Below are 24,552 nucleotides of genomic sequence, written 5' to 3'. Positions count from 1 at the left end.
TTTATGCTTCCACATGGACCTTCAGCAGGGTACAGGTTTCCAGAAGAGCATAAGAGAAGTAAAAATAAGTGTTTTGTGACTATCGGCAGTGTGACGGCAGTACGAGTTGTGAGTGCACCAATACCTATTGGAGTATCTGCACGGTTACATGCTGCTGGCGAAGAAGACATCAAACAAGCAAATGATTGGTTCAGATGAAAAGTGAAATTTTGTTTGCGAAGACCATTTTAAGTAAGTGAACTTAAAATTTGTTTTTCGTAATTTTCACCTCAGATTACTTCGATTTAAGAAAACGGATGAGCAGGTGGGGGAAGGCTCATTTTACTATTTCAGAGAGCATTTTTTGATCAAAATAATAAAAAAACAGTCAGGAAACAACTTTTGTTCGTTATTTAATGAATGTGAATCACAAACAACATCAAATTGTTGCACTTTCATGGTTTTTAGTGTTGCCAACTGTGACACCAAAGTTAACGGAACTTCGCTAACTTCTAAAGGCTGTAGTTAATTCATGAAGCATTGGTCGAAAATGCTATTTGTTGTGTTTAGTATTCATGTAAGGTTGAACTCTCTGACAAAATTTCAGAATTTTAAAAAATGGTGCTTTCGAGAAAATTGCGCCCAAAAATGGCGATTTTTAAAAATTTTACAATTTCTCTAACTTTTTTTTTTCCACTTGGCGGGAAAATTTTTTTCGACAAAGCAAAAAAAAAAAAGTCTCTTAAAAACATGTTGCTATAAGAAAAAATAATTTTCAACAATATCTGAGATGGTGATTGTACATTTTTTTTTTTTTTTTTGCCTGAGTTGAAATGGAAGGAATAATAATAATTACTATTATTAGTATTAGAGGAAAACTTCCCGTTGGTCGAAAATGCAATCACCATAGAACAGCATTGAAGGCCATCCCCGAATTAATATTGCAACGGTTAATTTAGTATTCTCTAAGTGAATACATAAATTTCTTGTACGATCTCCTCGAAAATATTTTGAAAACTGCATTGATTCCTTCCCCTCATTGTTAATTTCCTTACTACGGCCATGATTCTAATGAAGTTCACTTCTCCTTCATGGAACAATCGTTAAACTCGAGAAAATTTCAGACCATTCTGCATGCAGTAAGATTAAGAAAGCTGTTGGGTCATTGACGTTTAGACTAATGTTGGAAGGCAGTAAGTAATCATCTTAAGTTAAAATAAGGGAAAAATTAGCCGAACTAGAAGTTAAACGCTTGATGTAAATCATTCATTTCTTATTAGCTAATAAGAATGAACTAGTTTAGGATACATGTATTCGAACGTGAGATCGTGCGGTTTGACTAGCTACTATAATTGAAGATAAGCAATTTACTCTCTGTATCTTTGTATTTGTAATAGGCACATTCGTTGTAACAGATCATTTTGTCTACTTCTCAGCTTTTTCTAATAATTTCACTTTCTAATAAAGTGCCCGTTGTGCGCATGAGGAGAGTAATTCCTATATAAAATCTTCGAAAGTAAAGAAATGCGCGAAACATATAACGACAAGTAATACTTTCGGCGTACTCCCAAGTTGTAAATTGATACTCATCATTTTTCTTAAGCTGCATATTTTGTTGAACGTATGTGTAATATATCCAGAGCTATAATAAACATATATTCGCAAGTAAATGTATGCGTAATATGACTAGAACATTGTGTGATTTAGTTTAAGAAGCGAGATCGAGGAAATATAGTGTGATGACCAGTACCTTGAATTGAATTTCATCATCCCATATTTCAAACCGAAGTTTAAGAAAGTAATGAGAATAAGAGGTCTTGCTTCAAATCGCTAATTGTAGAACTGTCAAGGACTACTTAATTCTATTCCCGTCATACTACTTTTTGCAGTAAGACACATTTTCACCAATTGGACAATTTCCCGGTTGTTGAATGCTTCCAGGAGACGCATTATTTATCATATAACATATTCTCACTTATTGTATTGACAAATAATACATCGTTCAATACATATGTTAGTGTTCCAATCAAGTTCGTGCTAAAAATAAGGAACACGCTAGAAAGCAGTGCCATTTTTCGTTTATTTATTTATTTATTTTATAAAAAGGTTTCAGTGTTTTGAGTGCTGCCATAAAAAGTACTTGAATATTGAGTTTTCTACCGGTCTCTTCCGTCAGCTCCAGGACCTTTTAAGTCACATTGAATGTTTTGCTTAGGCAATTTTTTTTTTTTTTTGGGGGGGGGGGGTCCGAAGTTGGCAAACCACCACCCTGTCGCGGAGATTAGATAAGCTGCAGTTACGTGTCACACTTACGCAAGTCACATCTCATAAATTTTAGTGTCGTTTTGTAAATTAATGTACAGTACCGTGGTTTTGCTTAATCGAAAAACCGTGAATCTGACATTCAATGAATTAGGCATTGTCAGGCTAGGCGGAAAAGAACGCGGAAAAGCAAGAAGGAAACTAGTCGCGTTTATTGACAATTCCAAAAGTGACAATTAACAAATACATGCTTATTCAAGCTGTCTGACAATGTACAATCATGAATAAAAGTTTTGTTTCGTTGGATTTTAAATGTTCATAATTCTGTCGTTGATAAATTTAATTTAATAAAGTAATTGAATTTAGCGAATTAAGTTAAGAGTTTATACAATTATCACATGGTCACTTCACATCTAATACACAGCTGCTTCAGAGAACGAAGTAATTCGTTACTAATTCACATGAATGTACCATTCAAAAGAATCGATTTATTCATGAACGACCCAGCCTTATATTCTTTGGTCATGAGGAAGAGTGGAGAGATAATAAATGAAAATGAGAGCGATTGAAGATTAAACATAAGAGATGCAACGTACTCGTGATAATTTTGTGTAAATGTATTTTTTCCTCCACATGTGTGATTGTTTACAGTAAATAATATATTTTAGTGAGTATTTCAATGAAAAGTTTCCTTTCAAAAATATGTATTTCACCAAATTTGAAAGATTCTGAAGTTCACTGTCTGGCGCTTCTTTCGTCTTGTAACCTAGAATTCGTAAGCAAAAGAACATGAAGAGATACTAGAAGCGTGAAAACTGGAAACTTAGCACAGAGGTATCGACAAAGTGAAAAATAATTACTACGGGATAGAAAGTGCATTTTACAGAATATGGGACCAGAGTATATTTTTATTCTGACACTCTCGTAGCCTTAAACGCTGGTTTCAGTGTATTTTATCGAGATTAAATGTGACTTTAAATTTACAAATAAGTTATTTTCTCTTTTGTTCTCTTAAATGCAGAATGCTTGAAGAGGAGGAGCGAATGTATTGGGAAGAACGAAGACGTTACGAGGAAGAAATGGAGTATTTCGAATGGTATCGACGCTATGGTCGGGATCCTCGTGGGTTACCGCCACCACCACCACGCCCCTTTGGTCCTGGAGTGCCCCCAATGATGGTGAGTCCATTATGACTATTTTTCTCTTGTAGAATTTATTGTTCTCGTTATTCCGTATAATCGCTATGTTACTCTTACCAGTAAGCGCTGATAATTAACAGAGTGGATGGTAAGGTTTCATGATAAAGGTATGCGCCAAAACATGCAGTACAAAAATTCACGTACATCGAGTATGCTTGTCCATCTCCATATGCATTTTTCCACTGCAGTCAATGGAAATTGCTCTTCTGTCTGAGAACAATGTGTTCATAGTTAAATATATTTTGCAGTTATACGAAAATGGCCGTGAAGGAGACAGTTTGAGAAACGTGAAAGGACCAATTCCGAGAGGGATTTAATAACAGCGGACCAATTAAAAATGGAAATCATAACTCTTAATAAAATTTCGTTGTTCTTATTGTACAGATGGGAATTCTTCGCCAAGTAGCAGATCAGTATCTGTTGCCTACGGAGTCTACGATGAACGTCACCGATAGTACGTTAGCAAACTGTTTAAGGAATTTGTTTCTCTGTCCGTCTGTCTGTTTCACATGTGGCCTGTTGTTAAATCATGTGGCACCTATTGACCCAACTTGAAATACTTCACAAGTTGGAGGTGTTGTCGAATGGTTTCTCCACTCTCACTGAATTGTAGTCCTAGTTCCTCACATGTCTGACCACTGTTCGCCTCCATTGCTGCCTGAAGATCTTCATTTTGTACATGTGTTGGCCTTCCGGCACGTGGTGCGTCTTCGAGTGTTTCGTCACCGTCCTTAAACTTGTTAAACCACCGCTGCACTGTCCGCGTAGTCACGACACCCTCACCTAAGGCCTGGTATATCTTCCGCGCAGCTCCAGCGGCGTTTGACCCCAGTTTGAACTCGTACAGCATAAAGGTCCTTATGACGCTCTGTGGAGGACCCATGTTCACTCTGTCCTGACGCAAGTTGACGGTATAACTGGACTGCTACAACCAGGTAGGATATTGGATATACCTACACCAACAACTGACTTTCGCTTTATCTCCATTCGCACTCAACTTACGGTGCAATGACCAATGGAACACAGATCTCCACAAAAAGCGACAAAACTTTCTTGGTTACCTTCATATTGCTTAATTCACTACGATGTGCTTATTCTTTAGAAAATAGGAAAGCTCTATTTAAGGGCCGTTCAAAAATTTTGTGGTCCCTGATCGAAAAACTAATCATAGGCCAATATTACTGTCTTTTTGATGCATTTTTTCTTTTTTTATCATTCCTAAATTCTTGTTACAGTATATAAAAATACGGAAGTAATCACTGCAGGAGCAGACAATGAAAGCCTGTTAAAGTATATCAAACATAGTAAGGTTTAATATAAATAATATTCCAGTAATAATTGATTTCTAAAATAGGTAAATAACGCAACTCATCTTTCACCTTGCCGGCACACATCACAGAAATCGTATTCGTGTACGATTTTGAACTTCAAGAGAAAGTGCCAGTGTGACTCGTATTTGAAGATTTAGAATAGACAGGTTAAGCTAAGTATATGTTAGATTTGTTTGTAAACTAGCATATTTGCTGGCTGCTGTCAATAGTGTAGATTATATAGAATGTAATAATTAAGACAGTGTTTCATAGAACGATTCTCTCAGTGTTGACTCACATAATAGATGACTCCGCCATTTAACTTGTACCTGTTGGTGGAATCTGTTCCTCTTACTAAGTGTCACGGAAGTGAATTGGACGAAAGTTTTATACCAATATTAGTGTGGCTACTGTAAGCTTAAACTTCCACAAGAGATGAATGTACATTAAAATAACAATGTGTGCTCTATAAACTATATAATCATTTCAATTATATACTTCTGTTCATCTGTTTTTAACGTGCACATAGTAGCCACAAAGCATCTTAAACACCTTTGGTTTTGACTTCGATCATAAAACCGTAAGGTACTGATATAATCGGAAGTAACTACTGAAGAAACACCTGTTTGATAAGGCCGTTAATGTTGATACTACACACTAATGAAGTTTTGTTTCTCTTTATCGATTTAATTGTGATATTTTCAATAAATGATTTGTTAGAATTTATCTTGAACTCCAGGTATATATTTCTCTGCGCGGCAAAAGTTTTGTGAAGCATAGTATTCATCTATTGTGCATCGCAAAACTCTGTCCCTCTTAACAGAACGGCGGGAAGCGTAAATTATTTAGATACACTCTTGTAGACTTACACTGTTATAAAGATTTTATAGTTTTTTGATGGCAAGATCTTTATTCTGTGTTTCTGTACGTACTTGCTAAATCAACTTACTTGATTCAGAACTTAAAGCTTTAATATTTTTATTGTACTTAAATTAAGTATTTAAAATATAATTTATAATACCAAATTTTTATTAATAGTTTTTCCAACAGCCTGTACGACGCCCTGATTCGAGTGATGATCGACATGTTATTGCCCGTCACGCTGAAATTTATCCTAAAGAGGAGGAGCTCCAAGCTGTACAGCGTATAGTTTCTCATACCGAGAAAGCTTTGAAGTTTGTATCGGATCATCTAGCAGATGAAGCAGCACCTCGTAATATCAAAAAGGAGAACGTTAGCAAAAAAGAACCTGTCAAGAAGGAAGAAGAGAAAAAAGAGGATGGGAGGGATGGCAATCTGTGAGTTGCATGTTTTTTTCATTTATTATTATTATTATGGTCCATTCTAATGTCAGTCAGTGAAATTTCTTTGTATTAACTGATATTAGTCTTAATCGTAGCTGATTGGCTGACAGACGCCACATGACCTGATAACATGATATGACATCATAGAGATCAGTATCCTCTTTATTTTAGCAGGGATAGCTTGACACACCCCTAACTTTTGGGAGGAGTACATATCGCCTCCCTTGAATTTCGGAAATTACCGGATTACGTTTGGTATGCTAGCATAGGGCTAGGTTATGTATCATGTTCAAAATAAAGGTTGCGTATACTGTAAATCAAGATTTTTCGCATTTATTCCATTTCCCTTACGTTTATGGATAAAATTCTGTTAAGTGGAGATAATAGAAAGTAATCCATTTATGTGGAGATATTTCCAAAATATGTAATTAAATAATAAAATAAAAAACCAAAATTATGCTCGGTTTTATGAATCCTGGCAATCATGCTTTCGAGGAATTTTTGCGTAGCAGAACACGATTGCGAAGGGAAATTGACAATTGCCAGTAAAGGAGCTGGATCAAGGAACTGGAAAGTGGAGGAAAATATTGAATTTATTGTTTTAAACTGTGTCTAGATTCTCTGCCAAATATAAATTGGCGTCTGTAATTATTTCGTACGCAAATACAGAAACAAACAGAAAAGCTCTTGTCCTGAGGTTGGAAATGACGCGCGCCATAGCTATACAAGACACCTAAAACAAAAACAAACCTACAGGAGTCTCCGTGGTTAGGGGTTAAAGTGGCGGACTACAAGTTCTTGTACTATTTTGACACCAGATCGAATTCCATGAGTTCGTGCAAGAAATAAGGAATGCTTTCTTTGAACACAAATTATACAGGTCTTCGTGCATGGAAAACGAATTCTTCCAAAGGATAGCATGTGTATGAACGATAATCATATCATTCGTCTAAATATACAGTAGCGTGAAAAACTGATATTAAAAGAATACAACAGACAGGCATAAGCTATTTTTTTTCTAGCAGGAGAACACATTAAACATAACATACTAAATATTTGGAATGACGGATTACACCAACGTGTCGCTGTAGGCTTTTTTAGTCGGGGCCGCAGTGGCTCAGTGGTAGAACGTTCGCCTCTTGTGCATAAGGTCCTAGGTTCGATCTAAGATCGCGCCTAGTGGATTTCATGATGGACAAACACAGTGTAAGTAAGTTTTGTCGGGGTTCTCCTGTTTCCTCCCCGTTTCCTTAAATATAGCTGGCATAATCGTGGGACGTAAAACTTAGATTTCTTCATTTCGACATTCGAGCGACGAAAGAAGAAAGTGTGGTGCTAGTGATAAAAATTGAATTCGAGATTTCAATGAATTTGTTTCATGGCCCCCAACATATCGATAAAATGGTTTTCCGATATCTGTCCATCTGTTCGTCACACATCTACATACACTTAAGTAGAGGCCATGCTATTCAACGTATCTGAAACCAATTCTAGACATAAGGTTTTTATAATATTTTATAGTTTCTAATGTTCCTCCTTCACCAAAAAATAAGGGTAAAGTGCAGAAGGATGAAAATTTAAAGTAATTCAATTTTCTCAAATAGCTGTAACGAGTTTTTTTCATTTATTTGTGTTATTTTAAATAAATAAATATTTATAAGCAACTCTGCACCGTAGTAGGAATCATTGCCCTGGAAAAATACAAAAAGTGTAATGTACTGTATGGGATGAGTTCTTTTCGCACAATTTTCTCAATCACATTTCATAAATATTTTACTAATAACCTAACAATATGGTATAATTCATTCATCTAAACATTGAGAAGGGTGAGTGAAGGTGAGGGTTTACCCATAGGATGAGTTTTACCCTTGAATTTCTTCCCGTTAACACCTCAGGCAATGTTGTTTGTTTCTAAAGGAATGTTTCATTAATAATGTAACACAGTGGTTGTGAATCTAATTCCTATCACGACCCCTATTTTCTCACATCCCTTTTGGCAGCGATCCCAGTATATTCTTTTGTTTCTGATAAGCTTGTGTGGGTTTCTAAAAATAGCTATTACGGAGATCTCATGGTGTCTATTTATTTCTATAATAGTAGAATTCCTTTCTTCTATATAGTGGATTCAGTAACTTCCATAGAAGCGAATGGATTAAAACCAAATTTGGTCAGTTCATTCGTATTACGATTATTGAATCTGATCTGTCATACTGTTAATTTTGGATCATATGATAAAAAAAAATTCAGTATCACCAAAAACTCTTAAAAGCGTGTTTACATTTAAAATTTAGAAAACTAACAAATAAATAAATAAATAAATTGTTACAGACGTAGTCTCAAATGTTGGTAAACGCCGAAGTCTATTGTGTAACACAGAAGGAATACTATTACCAATAGAATAATAAAAGAGTCTAATATACTTTTCCTAGTCTCACCCTGTAACTTTTGTAGGTCTTGTATTGCCTCTCTTCTCAAATAATTATTCTCTCATATCGATTATCGAAAAAGTTTTTCACGTCTCGTTTTGTAAATTCACGCACAACATTTATACCCTGATCGTTACCTCAATTTCATCTAGTATTTATCTAAATTCTTTATCATAACGAGAGTATCACTAATTGAACCATGTAATAGCATTCAAACCATATTTATCATTGTAGTACCTTATATGCTTGTGTAACGTCCACACTTTTTTAAATACTAAAATTGCGGTGTCAAAATGCAGGTGCGGACATTACGCGGGTCGTTCAAAAAACGCGCAATTTTCAGTCACATTTTTTTCGAAATAAATTTCATTTTGAACTTCCCACGTATTATCTGTAAACAATTAAATGGAAAGCAAATGAGGACCACTAATTGGAACAAATTTATGGCATTGAAAATCAATAAACAAATTATCTTACTTTTATTTTCTCCTCGAACATAATTTTCAACCACGTCAGCACACACCTGATGCAAAGTCAAACACAAAAAATCATAAGTGTAAAAATATTAAAATTACTTGTAAGCAGCTTTTTTCGACTCGAAAAAAATAAATGTTAATACACAAGCTTTTTTTTTTCCTTTTCTCACTCGTCATCTGAGGAACTGTGGGTAAAGTCCGAGTTGTTGTTGGAGTTTTCTTCGCTCACTTTATCTTCCCATAGGAGATCGTCTTCGGATCCATCAAGTGTGCTTGATATACCAGTTACCTTAAAACTTTTAACAATGAGATCATTGGATATGCTTTTCCACGCAGCAAGAATCCATGTACAAACTTCAGAGCTTCACGCCCTTCTTAGACGTCCAGTTGCTGTTGTATCCCCTCCACCAGAAGTCATCCAATCACGGTAGCTTCGGCTGAATGCAACCTTAAATGGCTTGTTGACGGAAACATCAAGGGGCTGAAGAACTGATGTTAGGCCTCCAGGAATTACAGCAAGATCAGTTCTTCAAGTTTTAAGATTTTGCTTCACTGTCCCTGTGAGATGTCCTCTGGGACTGTCCAAAACAAGAAGAGAACGTAGCTGTAACTGAGCCAGGTCACTTACACCACACACATTGTAACCATCCACCATTAAAGGGTCATCCATGCACCCTTTTTCTTGAATTCGTACCGCAAATTTCTGAAAATCACATACTGTGCCAGTTTTTTCCATCTGCAGTTATGGTTAACATAACGGTAGTGTGTTGCTTTTTGGATCCACACGTGCGAATTGGTACAGACTTCCACCCGCAATCATGAATTGTGTAATTATCGGAAGCATCAAATTAAACGGGTCTCTGGTAAGCATTTGCAATGTGCGAGGTTCAATATTGATTAGCTTTGCGCTTTGCAATTACTAAGCGTTGAAAGTCCAGTAACTTTGTTTCCTAATCACTTGGCATTTATTGACAAATTATTGTACGCCGGCGAACCCATTCCTCTTCATTCTTCGCATCCAGCCTTCACTTGCCGTGAATTGCGACGTAGGAATTTCTTCTTCTTGTGCTGCAGCAAGAGCTTTTACTTGGCACATTTCCCGCGTCACCGAATAGCCCCGCGCACGCATATCACGAACATATGAAACCACTTTTTGCTCGATGTTCGGAAACTTGCACTTTCCACCACGAAACGCGCGTCTGTTTTTGTTGTCAGTTCCTCGCGTTACTTGCACCAATTGCGTACGCATTTTTCATCGACCTTAAATTCTCTTGCTGCAGATCTTTTATCCGTTTTCTTGGCAAATTCAACGACTTTTAATTTAAAAGCCGCTCTGTAGCTGCTGTACTCCCCCATACCGTATTCTACGCACGCTACTTACTAGCAAGACAGTCGATCGGCACTGTTATTATGAATGAAAAGAAAGCTTGAAATACGCGATTCATTAGAGGGGGGGGGGGGTAGAAGGGAAAAGGAATGTTGCAAAGCGAGTATTTCCTCGAAATCCAAGATGCAGGTGCACAGAAAACCTGTTTGGACTTCACTTCGTTCTTATCTCCCGTGTACTGACCGGATTTCTGGCGCCGACGTTATACTCACGGACGCCTGCACGAGAATGTAAAGAAAAGTTTCTCTTTTAGATAGTGTCTGTTGCCAGAAGTACGAAAATGTGTTTTTTTTCTTTTTTAAAAAGAAAGAATAAAAAAAAAACACGTTTTTATTATAGATATATCTCATATACTACCGGTACTCTATTATTATTTATTATTATTGTTATTATTATTATTATTATTATTATTATTATTATTGTTATTATTATTATTATTATTATTATTATTATTGTTATTGTTATTATTGTTATTATTGTTATTATTATTATTATTATTATTATTATTATTATTATTATTATTATTATTATTATTATTATTATTATTATTATTAAGAAGTTTGGATTCAAGGGATTGACTCAAAATCCATAAAGAATATGTAGCTAGTATATAAATTATTTTATTTAGCTTAAAATTATAATTTACACGAAATAAAATTATTTTGTATAATTTATTCTAAATTTTGAAATAGTGTTTGGTACCAGAAGTACGAAAATTGGTACCGTATTAGAAATACCACAACACGTAACTTAAGATTTTCAAGCTGTGATTTTTAAGGTGCGGATATTACGCGGGTCACTTTTTCCTAAAAGAAAATCTCTGAAGTTCAGGTGCGGACATTACGCGAGCGTATACGGCATATTGTGTAATGACTTGCGTGTCTTTAAAAATTGATAAACGTTGTTTATTGTGTTGGTACAATCACTTCCGTATGATTTCCTCGGTTGTGCAAGGGCTAAAATGATACTTGATGAACTATCAATTTGTATGTTTTATACTATAAATCATGTATTACTAAAACATTATTCGAAAGTCTTCTAAGTTTTACGTCTCACGATTATACAGGCTAGGCTAAGTGAGACGGTGATGATGAGAAATAAATGAAATGGTGTAATGAAGAAAGTGGGAGCAAACGGGAGAACCCCGACAAAACCCACGCACCCGTTGTTTGTCCACCACAAAGCTCACTCGGCGCGAGCTGGGATCGAGCGAAGAACCCCGTGTACCACATGTGAACGTTCTATCACTGACCACCTGTGTCCCAAAATTCAAAAGAGAAAGTTTAATTGGAGAGTGATTTTTTTCCCCCGACAATTTGCTTAAAAGCTACTTTCTCCGTATTTCGTACATAAATGTTTCATAAATAATCTACAATATGGCGTAAATCGGTATCAGTAGTTTACTTTTGTGGTTGGGTTTTTCCCGATGATGCCTTCTCAAATATGACTCAGGCGATTTTGTTCGTATTTCATAAATAAATTTTTCATGAAAACACCTAACAATATTGTACAACTTATTTGTTTTTGAAAGGATCCACAAGTAGTTTATTCATTATGGTGACTTTTTTACTATTTTCTCAGAAATTACTCAGGCTTTTGTTCAGGGTTCACAAACAATTTCGCTAATAATTCTAATATATGGCAAAAGTTATTTCAAACGAAAATACGCTCAATGGATGCATTACTTTTGGGCCTAAGGTTTCTTCCAACAGAGATTTCCAAAACACATTATTTTATTTGTGTCCCAAATAAATGTTTCAGTAATAGCTGCAGGCTGGCACAATTCAGTATGCAAAAAAAAAAAAAAAAAAAAAAAGCGAGAAAGTTCACTGCGTTGGTCCATACCCTTTCTTAAATATATTTTTAAGTATTGCACCTAATCGTAGTGAATTTTCATACGACGTTAAGGAATAGATGACATCGGTGCAAACAAACTGTTTAAATAAGCTTATCCGAACTAGTCATTCATACAAACAAATAATGCAATGTTACGATAATATCGAATGTATGTTGTTAATATTAGGTTGGTGCGACTGAAATATCCAACCGATGTTCGACAATGACAAAGGTATAAAAAAAAAAATCAGAAATACAAAAACCTGGTTAATCAACAATCTCTGAGTAACGCTATCCTACTAAGGGTAAGAAGTGATTGAGATACCAAAAGAAGGTAGTTACTGAGACATTAAGAAAATACAGTGGATGAAAGTATGCGCGCCAACTGCGTGGGTGCTCCGGGGCACCAGCACCCACACAAATAATCTTGTGGGTGCGGCGCACTCACAAGATTTTTAGTTTGATAGAAACAAAATAAAATATTTCTAATTTTTCAATACCAAAAGCTAATAAGAAATTAAAACATTGAGATGGAAGTTAAAATTTCTAACCTCTAAAACATAACTGTTTCAAATGTGTTTGCGAAAAGGCAACCAAACAACACTTTCCCCCATTCCTTGCCTGGCTCTAGCCTAGTGTGAATAGAATCGAGCACAGCCCTTTATGATAGTGTTCATAAAAGATTTCTAACTAAAAAGCAAAAAATATCCCTTCCCTGAAAACAACACGTCCCGCTATTGATATGCACCCACATAAATTTTGGAAAGTCGGCGCCATTAAATGAGAGAGAGAGAGAGTTTAATACTGCAGATCACGCATAGTCTGCACTTTCGTTTGAGGGCAAGTATTGAAGTGTGTGTATATAGGCGTGCATTGAAATAAACAATAGAACTCAATCAATATCTCTTGAACTTTGCTGGTTGTTTGCGGATAGTTTTGCAGTGATTTCAGGAGGCTCGTATTCTAACGATTCTAGCAAATGCCTTAGCCTTCTCTACTGTATACTGTAATTGAAAATCGTGCCAAATTAAAACCCTACTTTAAATTTAAGAAATGTATAATAATAATAATAATAATAATTAATAAACAGAAAACGAAATTATCATTTACATAATTTATGAACATAAATTGATATTTATTAAAGCATGTAATTGCAATGGACTTAAGTTGTTTCTCTTTCTGAACGCAACAGCCCTTAGAGTGCCAAGGCGTAGAAGCAGACTTAAGGAACTCGTGAATTTTGAGTAGTGTGCGGTCAGCACATCGGCTCTTCGTTTGTTGTTCGTCCTGGATTTCTAGACCGGATGCAGTTATTCTACTATAGAAAATACAAGAAAATGGACTTTTCTGTTACTATTAAAGTAAATAAGTCCACTCATTCCGTCAATCTGATACTTTTTTTTGCTTAACTATATAGTGACAGCTGATTTGAGAGAAAGAAAAAACATACAGTCAGTATGCTTGTGTCTTCGAACGCCTTGAAACACTCTACCTTCACTTTGACGGTAGAACCTAGGGAAGGGGAGGAGTGAAATATAATAAAACTTAATAGCCCTTGAACCACAAGACCGATCTGCATCAAATATGCCGTACGAAGAACGGATATTCTGCTAGTGTGTATATATATATATAAACAAAAATGAAAGTGACCACGTGTGTGATTTGATAACTCATGAAGCATCCGACCTATCTCGATCAAATTTTCCACAGATCAAAATTCTATCCTCAGGTGTTTTTATTTATTAATTTTGGTCGTGTAACGTAGGGGAGAAATATAAAAATGATCGAAATATTAATGTCGAATCCATATTTTTCGGGATCACTGAGATAAACAGTGACACTTCCGATGCAGTTTACATCCAAATTCAGTCCCGCAACTTGGAGGCGCGGGATGGGGAGATATACGAAAACTGATTGAAAATAGCCTACATTAGTGTCGAATCCAAATAGGGTCAATCCATTCTAAGTGATCAAGCATCTCTCTCTCTCTCGACCATCTCCAAAAACTCTTAATTTTTTTCATGAATGTTTATCCTGTATAAGAATACTTCAAAAACTATTTTTTTCAACATCGCATGGCGACGTAACGGCTGCCGCCATTTTGAGTTTTCTCGACTTCAGGCGTTTATGTTCTGAATATCTCAGCATGTATTTGTCCTAGCAAATTGAAATTACTGGAAATCTCCAACTTGTGCAGAGCTAAAACTTTGATCTCTTAACATTTTTGCCTAAAACCACTTAAAAGGGGTGAAATCAGTCTATAGTAGCTACATTTTTGGACATTGAAGACGTGTTTGGGATGAGGAAACAACTGACGTAGAGGTCTGAATTTGTGTGTGCATGTAGTCCGGAGTCGTAAGTTTATACTCAAAAATTTGCAGACCAGTAGCTGCTCCCAAAAACCTGAGGAAAAAAAAAAATCGTGAAGTTGGGGAATTATGCGAAGTTGGCATATTTCACTGTCCAATATCTCCAATGGGCCTGGATAAAAAAATCTGAAATTTTGGGAATAGTTACGCCTTTAGTATACCATAACACACAACAAAGCGCGTTTTGTTTTTGAGCAGAAGGGGGTCAAAATATTAAGGAATGATGCCTACTCTAGGAGGTGTTTTGTTCACAAATTCAACTGGAAATTTGTTGTGATGACGTAAAATAAAGTAGAATGAATGCTCAGTCCAGTCAAGGTTCTCAAGCTCGTTTCTTTCCTCTAGTTGTGATTTTTTTTTTCTTTCTTCAGACCTTTGGGAGCAGCTACAGGTCTGTAAATTTTTGTATATTAACTTGACCCCGGACTACACGCGCACACAAATTGTCCTCTACGTCAGTTGTTTCCTCTTCCCAAACATGTCTTCAGTGTCCGAAAATGTTGCTACTATAGGCCCTGATTTCACCCCTTTTAAGTGGTTTTAGGTAAAAATGTTGAGAGATGAAAGTTTTATCTCTGTACAAGTTGGAGATATCCAGCAATTTTCAATCTGGTAGGAAATATGTGCTGAGATTCAAAACAACGCAAACGCTTAAAATGGAGAAAACGCAAAATGGCGGCAGCCGCTAAATCGCCATGCAATGTTCAAAAAACTAGTTGTGATTTTGAAGTACTGATATATCGACTCAATATTTCTGAAAAAATTCTTTTTTGAAAAGATCGAGCGGCAATTTTCCTTTTTTTTTTTTTTTTTTTTCTCGATCACTTACCATGAATTACCCAATAGACTTTTCTCGAATACCAAACATGTAAGAAGTTCTGCAAGTAAAGTTTTTATTTAAACACGCGGCGTGAAAACTTTCACCCTCGAAGTAACTATATCTTATGAATTATTTTTTTCGGGACAAGCGAGCTATGTATTGTAAGGTTACTACTGAAATGATTATTAATGATTTATAAATACATTCGTCTTTTGAGAAAAAAAAATTTAAAAAAAAAACTAGAGAAAACCACTCCTTATTTTTTGGGAGACAGATAATACAGTATTGTTAGATTAGTAACAAAACATTTCTTTACGAAATATAAAGATTGTCTTGATACGTTAACGGAAAACCTTCGGGGAGGGGACTCATCCTATGGGTAAACCTTCACCTTCACTCACCCTTCTCAGTGTTGGCATGACGAATGAGTTATACCATATTGTTAGGTTATTAGTGAAATATTTATGAACTCGGAGAAAGTTATGCGAAAATCACTCATCGAATACAGTACATTACACCTTTTGTATTTTTTGAAAGCAATGATTCATACTACAGTGTAGGGTTGTAAATAAAATACAAAAAATAAACTCGTTTACAGCTGTTTTTGAGAAAAATGAATTATTTTAAATTTTCATCCTTCTGTAAACTACCCTTATTTTTAGGTGGAGGATAACATTTGAAAGGATACAATATTATGAAAACCTTACGTCTAGAATTTGAGGTACGTTGCATGGCATGGCCTCTACTAAGTGCATGTAAAAGTGTGACGAACAGATGGACTGATGTTCAAAACTCATTTTTACCGATATGTTGGGGACCATAAAACTTAAATTCATTGGAATCTCGAATTCAGTTTTTATCACCACCACACTTTGTTTTTTCGTCGCTCGAATGTGAAAATGAAATGAAATCTTTGTTTTACGTCCCACGCTTATGCCGGTTAGGGACGCTTATGCCGCCCCACGCTTATGCCCGCCGCTTATGATAAATGAATGAAGAGAGTGGAATGAGGTAGCGGGAGAACCCCAATAAAACCCACGCACACTTTTTCTTCACCACAAAGTCCACTAGGCACGATGTGGGATCAAACTAAGGACGCAACGCTCTACCACTGAGCCACTGCGGCCCCGACAAAATGAATAGGCTTACACAGACACGTAACGTGATAATCCGTCATTCGAAATATTTAATAAGTTATGTTTAATCTTTTGTCATGCTGGAAAAAGAATAGCTTATATCTTCGTTGTATCCTTTTAATATCCGATTTTCACGCTACTGTGGATTTTACACGAACGATATGATTATCGTTCATACACATCCTATCCTTTGGAATCATTCTTTATTCCACACGGACTTACGAGTATGATCTCATTTCTTGCACTTGTGGGTATGACTCTTGCCAAACAAAAGAACTTTCAATACTCTAAAATGAACAAAACCAAAAGACCAATAATTTGACACCTTTTTTTCTTTCTTTTTTTCTCATGACGACAAGCTGTTCTATTTCATTCGCTGTAGCAGGCAGATTGGAAAGGCTGCATGTTGCGTGTTTTTGTTTCTGTTTCTGACTCACAAACCTGGAATGTGTTGGTACTGTGCCAGAGTTGGACGTGGTGGAGTAAGCATACAACACCATAAACTGAAAACAATCTTCTACCAATAATGCTCTAATACTGACTAAATACGTCGATTAAAGGAAAATATCAAAAAGTTATTCTCTATATTGTTTCGGTTCTTATTGACATGAAAATTATACGCTTCCTACAATGTAAATAAATATATAAGATGGAATTCAATCTTGTGTCAAAATAGAACTTCTAGTCCGCCACTTTAACCCCTAACCACGGAGACTCCTGTAGGTTTGTTTTCCGTGTTGGTTTTTGGTTTCTTGTATATAGCCATGGCGCGTATCACTTCCAACCACAAGACAAGAGTTCTCGTGTGTTTCTATATTTGCGTACGTAATCTTGGTTACATACGCTAATTTATATTTGGCAGAGAATCTAGATACTAATTTAAAAGAATAAAGTCAATAGTTTACCCCACTTTCCAGTTCCTTGATCCAGCTCCTTTACTGGCAATTGTCAATTTCTTTCGCAATCTTGTTGTGCTACTGCAAAAATCCCTCGAAAGCATGATTGCCAGAATACACAAAACTGAGCATATTTTTGATTTATTACATTTTTATTATTATTATATTTTGGAAATATCTCCATAAATGGATTACTTTCTATTATATCCACTTACTAATAACAGAATTTTATCCATAAATATAAGGAAAAATGGAATAAATGCAGAAAATCGTGATTTACAGTATAGGCGCAATTTTGGCACTGTTATACTTCAGTAAGCTTGGTTGGTCCATCGTGTTACCTTTTGTGGATAATAACAAAGCCATGAATGAAAATTTGGGTGCTTTTTAACTTAATTTAACCTCTTCGATGAGGCTTTATTACGTTATTTGACTATATGGGTGAATACAGTGGTCCATTCTTATAATTTGTTACAGATCATGGATACATCGATGCTCCCTTATTAAAACTTGGGTGTGATTAGTTAGTCCACCTTAGAATTTAGGAATTGCCTAAAGACGAAATTTTTTGAATGTTCTGTAGGACTACAGTCCTGTAGACTTACAAATTGTTGGCACCGGAAAATGTCCCAACAATTTTTTCCGGTCCCAATTTGTAAGGTGTTAAATCATATTCTGGTACCATTAATAATGGGAATGCGGACACACACACACACACACACACACACACACACACACACATATATATATATATATATATATATATATATATATATATATATATATATATACCGCTCCATCCAGCAGTTCCTTACTACTGAGTCTGATCAGAATCCTCCGACAGCTGGTCGACTCCAGAAGCTGTGACTGCACGTGTGAGAAGAAATCTCGTGCGGAAGCAAACAGCAGTGCCCCGTGCGATGAACATCTCCAAGCGAACGATGTCCAGGCCCTCAAAGACTATCTTGGTATTCAAGCCTACCGACCGTCAACGGGACACTTCCTGACGCTGCGTCTGATGGAGCAAAGGAAGCGTAAAAGTAAGCACCTGCTTCAGTGGTACGCGCAAAATCGGCACATACAAATTCTGTTCACCAATGAGAAATAGTTCACTAACAGTGTTTCAATCGCCAAAATGATCAACTCACGAAGCCAAAATTCCGAGAATCTAGAGAGCTTCTCCCGTGTCCGTCATGGTGTGGTGGGCAGTAAGCTATGCTGGCACCACACATTTTCTTCATTTTTGTGAGAAAGGAGTGAAAACTAGCTCTCGGGTATACCAACACACTGTGCTTGAGCCTATAGTGAAGGCCTTGAACACTACCCTTTTCAGAACACCCACATGAACTTTCCAGCAATACTAGGGTCAGAAGGTAAAATCAACCCAGGAGTGGTTGACGCACAATGTTCCTGACTTCATAACCACTGAGGACTAGCCCTGACCTTAGTCCACTAGATTACAAACTGTGTACAGTTCTTGATGTCTTACCTTCAAGAAGTGTATTCCCACAGTTGTAACTTTGAAGAGCTCTTAGCTGGCTGCAGTTGTCAATTCCCCTGGAGACAGTGTGTGCCGCCATAGGCGAGTGGCCGACGGTGGACATTTTGAAATATGATCGGTGCAAACTGTTGTTCACCATATTGTTCCACATACAATATGCATATCAAATTGCCTTTCCTCTTATTGCTGATGTTGAGCTTTCCGTTGTTACAGTTTTTAGGCTAGACACTCCCCCCCCCTCTCTCTCTCTCATTTATATATATATATATATATATATATATATATATATATATATATATATATATATATATATATATGGCGGTTCAGTAATGTTGGACAGCCCTGAATAAATCGGAAACAAGAAGAGATATTAGCAAGGATGTGGCGGATCCAAATACTTGAGGAAGGGGGGCGTCTTTTCAGGTACCACACAAGGTTAGCAGCTCAAGTGTTGCCAGCACAGTACAAAGTTGTATTTTTTAAATGGAACATGCCATCAAAAGAATTAGTACAAAATGTGAATACCAACAAGCGAAACCGCACCTGTCAGTGTTGCCAAATAAGGAAGTTATAAAGCGTCAAAGATCAAGAATTTAGTGTCCATAGAGCAAAACTAGCAAAAAGGAAAGAAAAATAATACTATAAAATGAAAAAGAGGAACCGAAGGAGTAAACCAGAGAACGCACAGCATCCAGTAACAGATTTGCCACAGCAAAAGGAAAAAAATTGAAAATGTTGCAGTTGCCATAGGAGGAAAGGTGCCCATGTGACGTAATGCTGGAAACAACATAGAAAGTCTATGTAAGGTTCAAGAATCCTAATACTAATAGCGTTTGTTCGAAAGCGATATCTCTAACCGTTCCTGAGGTACACCAAAGGTGTGCGGGGTTTGCAACACTGCATAATAATTCCCTCGCCCTCCAAACTACAGGAACGAGTAATGAAAATGACACGCCCAACAAAATGTAAGAACTACACGGGTCTAATCGTCAAATAGAAGGCAATGATACCTCTATGTTTACAAGAACATATGATAAAGTGTGGGATTTTCCCCATAACTCGCATGAGACACGAAGACATCATTGTCACGCAACGTCCTTGACAATATACACATTATGGTACACAAACCAGATCAACTGTTCTCGTGACGTAGTGGTTAACGATTCGGGCTACGACGTAGGTCGTTGGTTCGATCGCATTCAGGGCTACTGTTTCGTTTTTCTTGCAAACGTCACTATCACTAAGGCAACTACATTAGGAGAAAAGTACGGTAAATGACTAAATATAACGTACCTTATTCTAGCAGATGTTCAAAGTGTTGACAATTGGCGTCTAAACACATTCTGAGACGTCGAGTGAGAGATTGGGTTGCTGCAATGGAGTGTTCTCGGGGAATGCCGTCGCAGGCACGTTCAACGCGCTTTCTCATATCCTGAGGAGTGGTTGGCGGTTTCCTATACACAATACCTTTGAGATATCCCCACAGACAAAAGTCCATGGGTCAGATCCGGCGAGCGTGCAGGCCAATTAATAGGACCACCCCGTCCAATCCAACGTCCAGGAAACGTGGCATCTAAGTGTCGCCCATTTACTCTTGCATTATGTGGAGGTCAGCCATCGCGTTGAAACAACATCTGGCTGCGTTGAGCAAGAGGAACATCCTCCAACAACACTGAAAGCGTGTTAGTGAGGAAATCATAGTATCGGGCAGGGTGGATTGATTTAAATCAGTCTGATTTAAATCAAGATTTAAATCACTTGATTTTTTAAATAAAAATCGCTGATTTAAATCAAATTCCGAAATAAAATAATTTAAAGTGAAAATAAGTAAAAATCCCGTTTCTGTTGTATTATTTCGGTTATGGAAGTGAATAATTATAATACAATGAGACTCAAATGAACAACAGTATGTACAGCATAGTATGAAAACGTGTCATGCACAGGATGATTAGGGGAAATCCCGTTTTGAACGGGCAACGGAGCAATACTGCTTTCTTTTCTTCGTAACAATGTGTTTGGGTTTTTAAATCGTTAACTATTCCAACGGGGAAATCACCATCGACATTTGAGACGAAAATTCTTTCGCGTGCGCGTCTGCTTGTTTGTTCCCAGATAATAGAGCGTATATAGAGGGGTCCTATCCCCCCTCCGATTTTTTTATAAAGATTTATAATTTTAGGTGAAATTTATGTATTTCGTGCCTCAAGCTAGTTCCAATTTTTTAAAAAATATGCCCCTACCAAATATCTAACTTTTATGAAAAAAAGTGACATTATCATAAACGTTGCTATACTTTTTCCTTAATGCTTAACCTTTTAAATTATATTACCTATTTTTATCCTATTAAAAATCGAATCTTCATTATTCGATTAAAAAAGTACCAATGAACCTTTTTACTTCGTTTTTTTCCAAGACTGAAGGCACTGTAGAATGTTACATATGCTTTCACGCCTTTCTGCGTCGAGACATAGTGTGTGATGACGACATAAATTTAAAAAGATATTTTTTGTTATGCCTATTATTATTATTATTCGGCAGGATTACATTTTGCATTCAAAAGACTGAAATTTTGCACACTCGTTCAGTGCACCCCTTAGTATTTTTCAGATGTTTTCAGATCTCTGCGTGAAAACAAGGAGGTCGAGAGGGAAAATGTAAAAAATAATAATAATAAATAAATAAATAAAATAAAGCTTTTTCCGCGATTCAGATGGAGACATATGAATGGTACCGTTTGAAACGCTGTTCTATTCTGAAGAGAATGACATACAAACAATGATCCTAGGATAAATAGGGATGTTTCAGGAAACTGTTGCCTGAGATCCTGTTTTATAAGGGAATCTGGGGATTTAGGGGATATTTTTCGTGGGCTTACATTTGCACCTAGAAGACTGAAATTTTGCACATTTATTCAATGCACCCCGTAGTATTTTTCAGTGTTTCAGATCTCTACCTTAAAACAGGGGGTTGGTCCAGAGGGGTAAAAAGTAAAAAAGGGTATTTTTTTAACAGAAAATCTCTTTTTTCTTGATTTTTCCGCCCCAGATACACCATGGAGACATTTGAATGATACGATTGAAAATCATCTTTATTCTGAAGAGAATAATATACAAATCACGACCCTAGGACCTAGGATAAATAGAGATGTCTGAGAAAATTTCTATTTGGTCTAGGAATTAATTCGTGCGGGTGGACAAGAGATGGCGCAACGAACGGAGCGTCCCACAGTTCCGTGTATCCACACATGTGTTGCAAACCCCTGTCATCGCGTATCGTTCGTAGTATAGGGCAGTGGATTAAAGCGTCAACAACACCAGTTTGTAGTTAAGTGAACATGGCGCAATTTGTGCCTGATAGTGTTTTTGCGGGGTGTCCTGCTGCATTACTTTAACATGCAGAAAAGTGCGACTGAAAGTCATCGTATTTTGGTGGAAGTGTATGGTGACCATGCTCTAGCTGAGCGAACGTGTCAGAAGTGGTTTGCACGGTTTAGAAGTGGTGATTTCGGCTTGGCAGACCAAGAGCGAGCTGGACAGCCAAAAAAATTTCAAGACGAAGAATTGACAGCATTGCTCGAGCAGGATTCGTGTCAAACGCAGGAACAACTTGCAGCAGCATTAGGCGTTGATCAAACAACAGTCTCCAAACGCTTGAAAGCCATGGGAATGATTCAAAAGATGTCACATTGGGTTCCACATGAATTGAAAGACAGAGACGTTGAAAGACGAAAAACCATTTGCGAATTGCTGCTTCAACGACAGAGCAGAAAGGGGTTTCTGCATCGAATTATTACGGGTGATGAGAAGTGGATCCATTACGAGAACCCTAAACGAAAAAAGGCCTGGGTGAAACCAGGAGTACCAGGTCCATCACAACCAAAACGAGATATTCACTGTGCATATGGTGGGATATGAAAGGTGTGGTGTACTATGAGCTGCTGCAACCGGGTGAAACTATGAATGGAGAACGTTATCGACGACAATTAATGCGTTTGAAACAAGCTCTGGCCAGAACACGACCAGAATGGGAGAACAGACATGATAAACTTATTGTTCAACATGATAACGCTCGCCCACATGTCGCAAAACCGGTCAAAACCTATTTAGAAAATGTCGGATGGGAAGTTTTACCCCACCCGCCGTATTCACCAGACGTTGCTCCTTCGGACTACTACTTGTTCGATTGCATGAACAACGATTTGATTGGACAGCGGTTTACTTCTTCAGAAGATATCGAAACATGGGTCTCTGACTGGATCGCTTGCAAGGATGAGGACTTCTTTCGCCACGGAATCCGTACATTGCCTGACAGATAGGCGAAAGTGGTGGCTAGCGATGGACAATATTTTTTCTTAAGGTATTTATGTATTTTGTGTTTGTACTACAGCTTCAATGTGTGCGTACCAACCGCACGAATTAATTCCTAGACCAAATATATTACATGCGTGTTATTTGGGACATTGTGGGGATGTTCTTAGCTCATTGTTAAATATTTTCCCCGCCCTTACTATTCAAGATAGCTTGAAATTTTATACACACATTTAGTACACCCCTTAGTATTTCCCAGTTCATTTTGAGATATGTGCGTTAACACAAGGGAGTCCAGAGGGGATCAAAAATTAAAAAAAAAAAAAGTCAGAAAAAAACATTTTCTCTCAAAATTTCCCGCTTCAGGGACATGATAGGGAAATCTGAATGTTACCGTTTCAAAAGCTGTTCTATTCTGAAGAGAATTAGGTATGAACCATGATCCTAGGATAAATAGGGATGATGATGTAGCTGCTTGACTGAAAGTCTATAATTTTCCTTTTAAAAAAAGCCATAATTTAAAAGGGTTAAGAAACAATGATTGGGATTAACAGAGGTTAACAATTGGGGATTAATTCAAAATTCAATCCTTGTACTTTCACTTAAATGGCATAATTAGCATTTAATACTAATTCCTAATGCTTTTTCTTCAGTTCGCGACTTGTAATTTACGAGGAGAAAGATTTGATTTAAATCAAAAAAATCAACAAAAATGATTTTTTTTTTTAAAAAAAATAATGATTTTTTTTCCACCCTGGTATCGGGCGTCAGTGAGATGTCCCTCAAAGAAATTATCCTTCCATTGAATATTCCACACCACACATTTACGGCCATGGTCGTTGATGGACTTGCTGGCGGAACCAATGCGGATTGGTAGGCGCCCAGTAGTGCATGTTGTGTGTATTTGTTTCACCGTGATTCGTCACTGAAGCCTCATCTGAACACAAAACACGTAAAAAGAAATCAGGATCCCTAGCAACCTGCTTGAAGTCCCCATTCACAAATTCCACACGTGCTATAAAATCAGTAGGCACTAGTTCTTGATGGAACAACACATGGTATGGGTGGTAACGACGACGAGATAAAATCCGCAATACACTGGTGTGACTAATACCTCTTTCTCGAGCAACATCTCGGGAACGTGCGTGAGGGTGCACAGTAACCGCTCCTACGACATCGATTTCAACATCCTCACCAGTTGCAGGTCGTAGACGTTGATTTCTATGACCAGTATCAACACGTCCTGTTTGCCGCAAACGATCACAAAGTGCAGAGAAAACTCGTCTATTGGGATGGTGTCTGTGCGGAAATCTTTCTGCGTGGACTCTCGCTGCTTCTGATGCA

General features: G+C 37.0%; 1 protein-coding gene across 7 annotated transcripts in view; it reads left to right on the top strand.

Moving 5' to 3' along the window:
- Zn72D (Zinc-finger protein 72D) overlaps window positions 1-24,552 on the top strand; it is a 396,471-nt gene that overhangs the window by 263,032 nt on the left and 108,887 nt on the right. For 6 of the 7 annotated variants that reach the window (XM_081733837.1, XM_081733835.1, XM_081733836.1 and 3 more), the window contains 2 exons: window positions 3,263-3,419; window positions 5,789-6,048. In XM_081733837.1, coding sequence (XP_081589963.1) covers window positions 3,263-3,419; window positions 5,789-6,048 — 417 coding nt within the window. The remainder of the gene's footprint in view (window positions 1-3,262; window positions 3,420-5,788; window positions 6,049-24,552) is intronic. The other variant, XM_081733834.1, reaches the window with a different exon arrangement.

Source organism: Thermobia domestica, chromosome 12 (assembly GCF_964235325.1).
Source record: "Thermobia domestica chromosome 12, izTheDome1.hap1.1, whole genome shotgun sequence".
Lineage (NCBI taxonomy): Eukaryota > Metazoa > Arthropoda > Insecta > Zygentoma > Lepismatidae > Thermobia > Thermobia domestica.
This window is presented reverse-complemented; position numbering and strand designations above follow the sequence as displayed.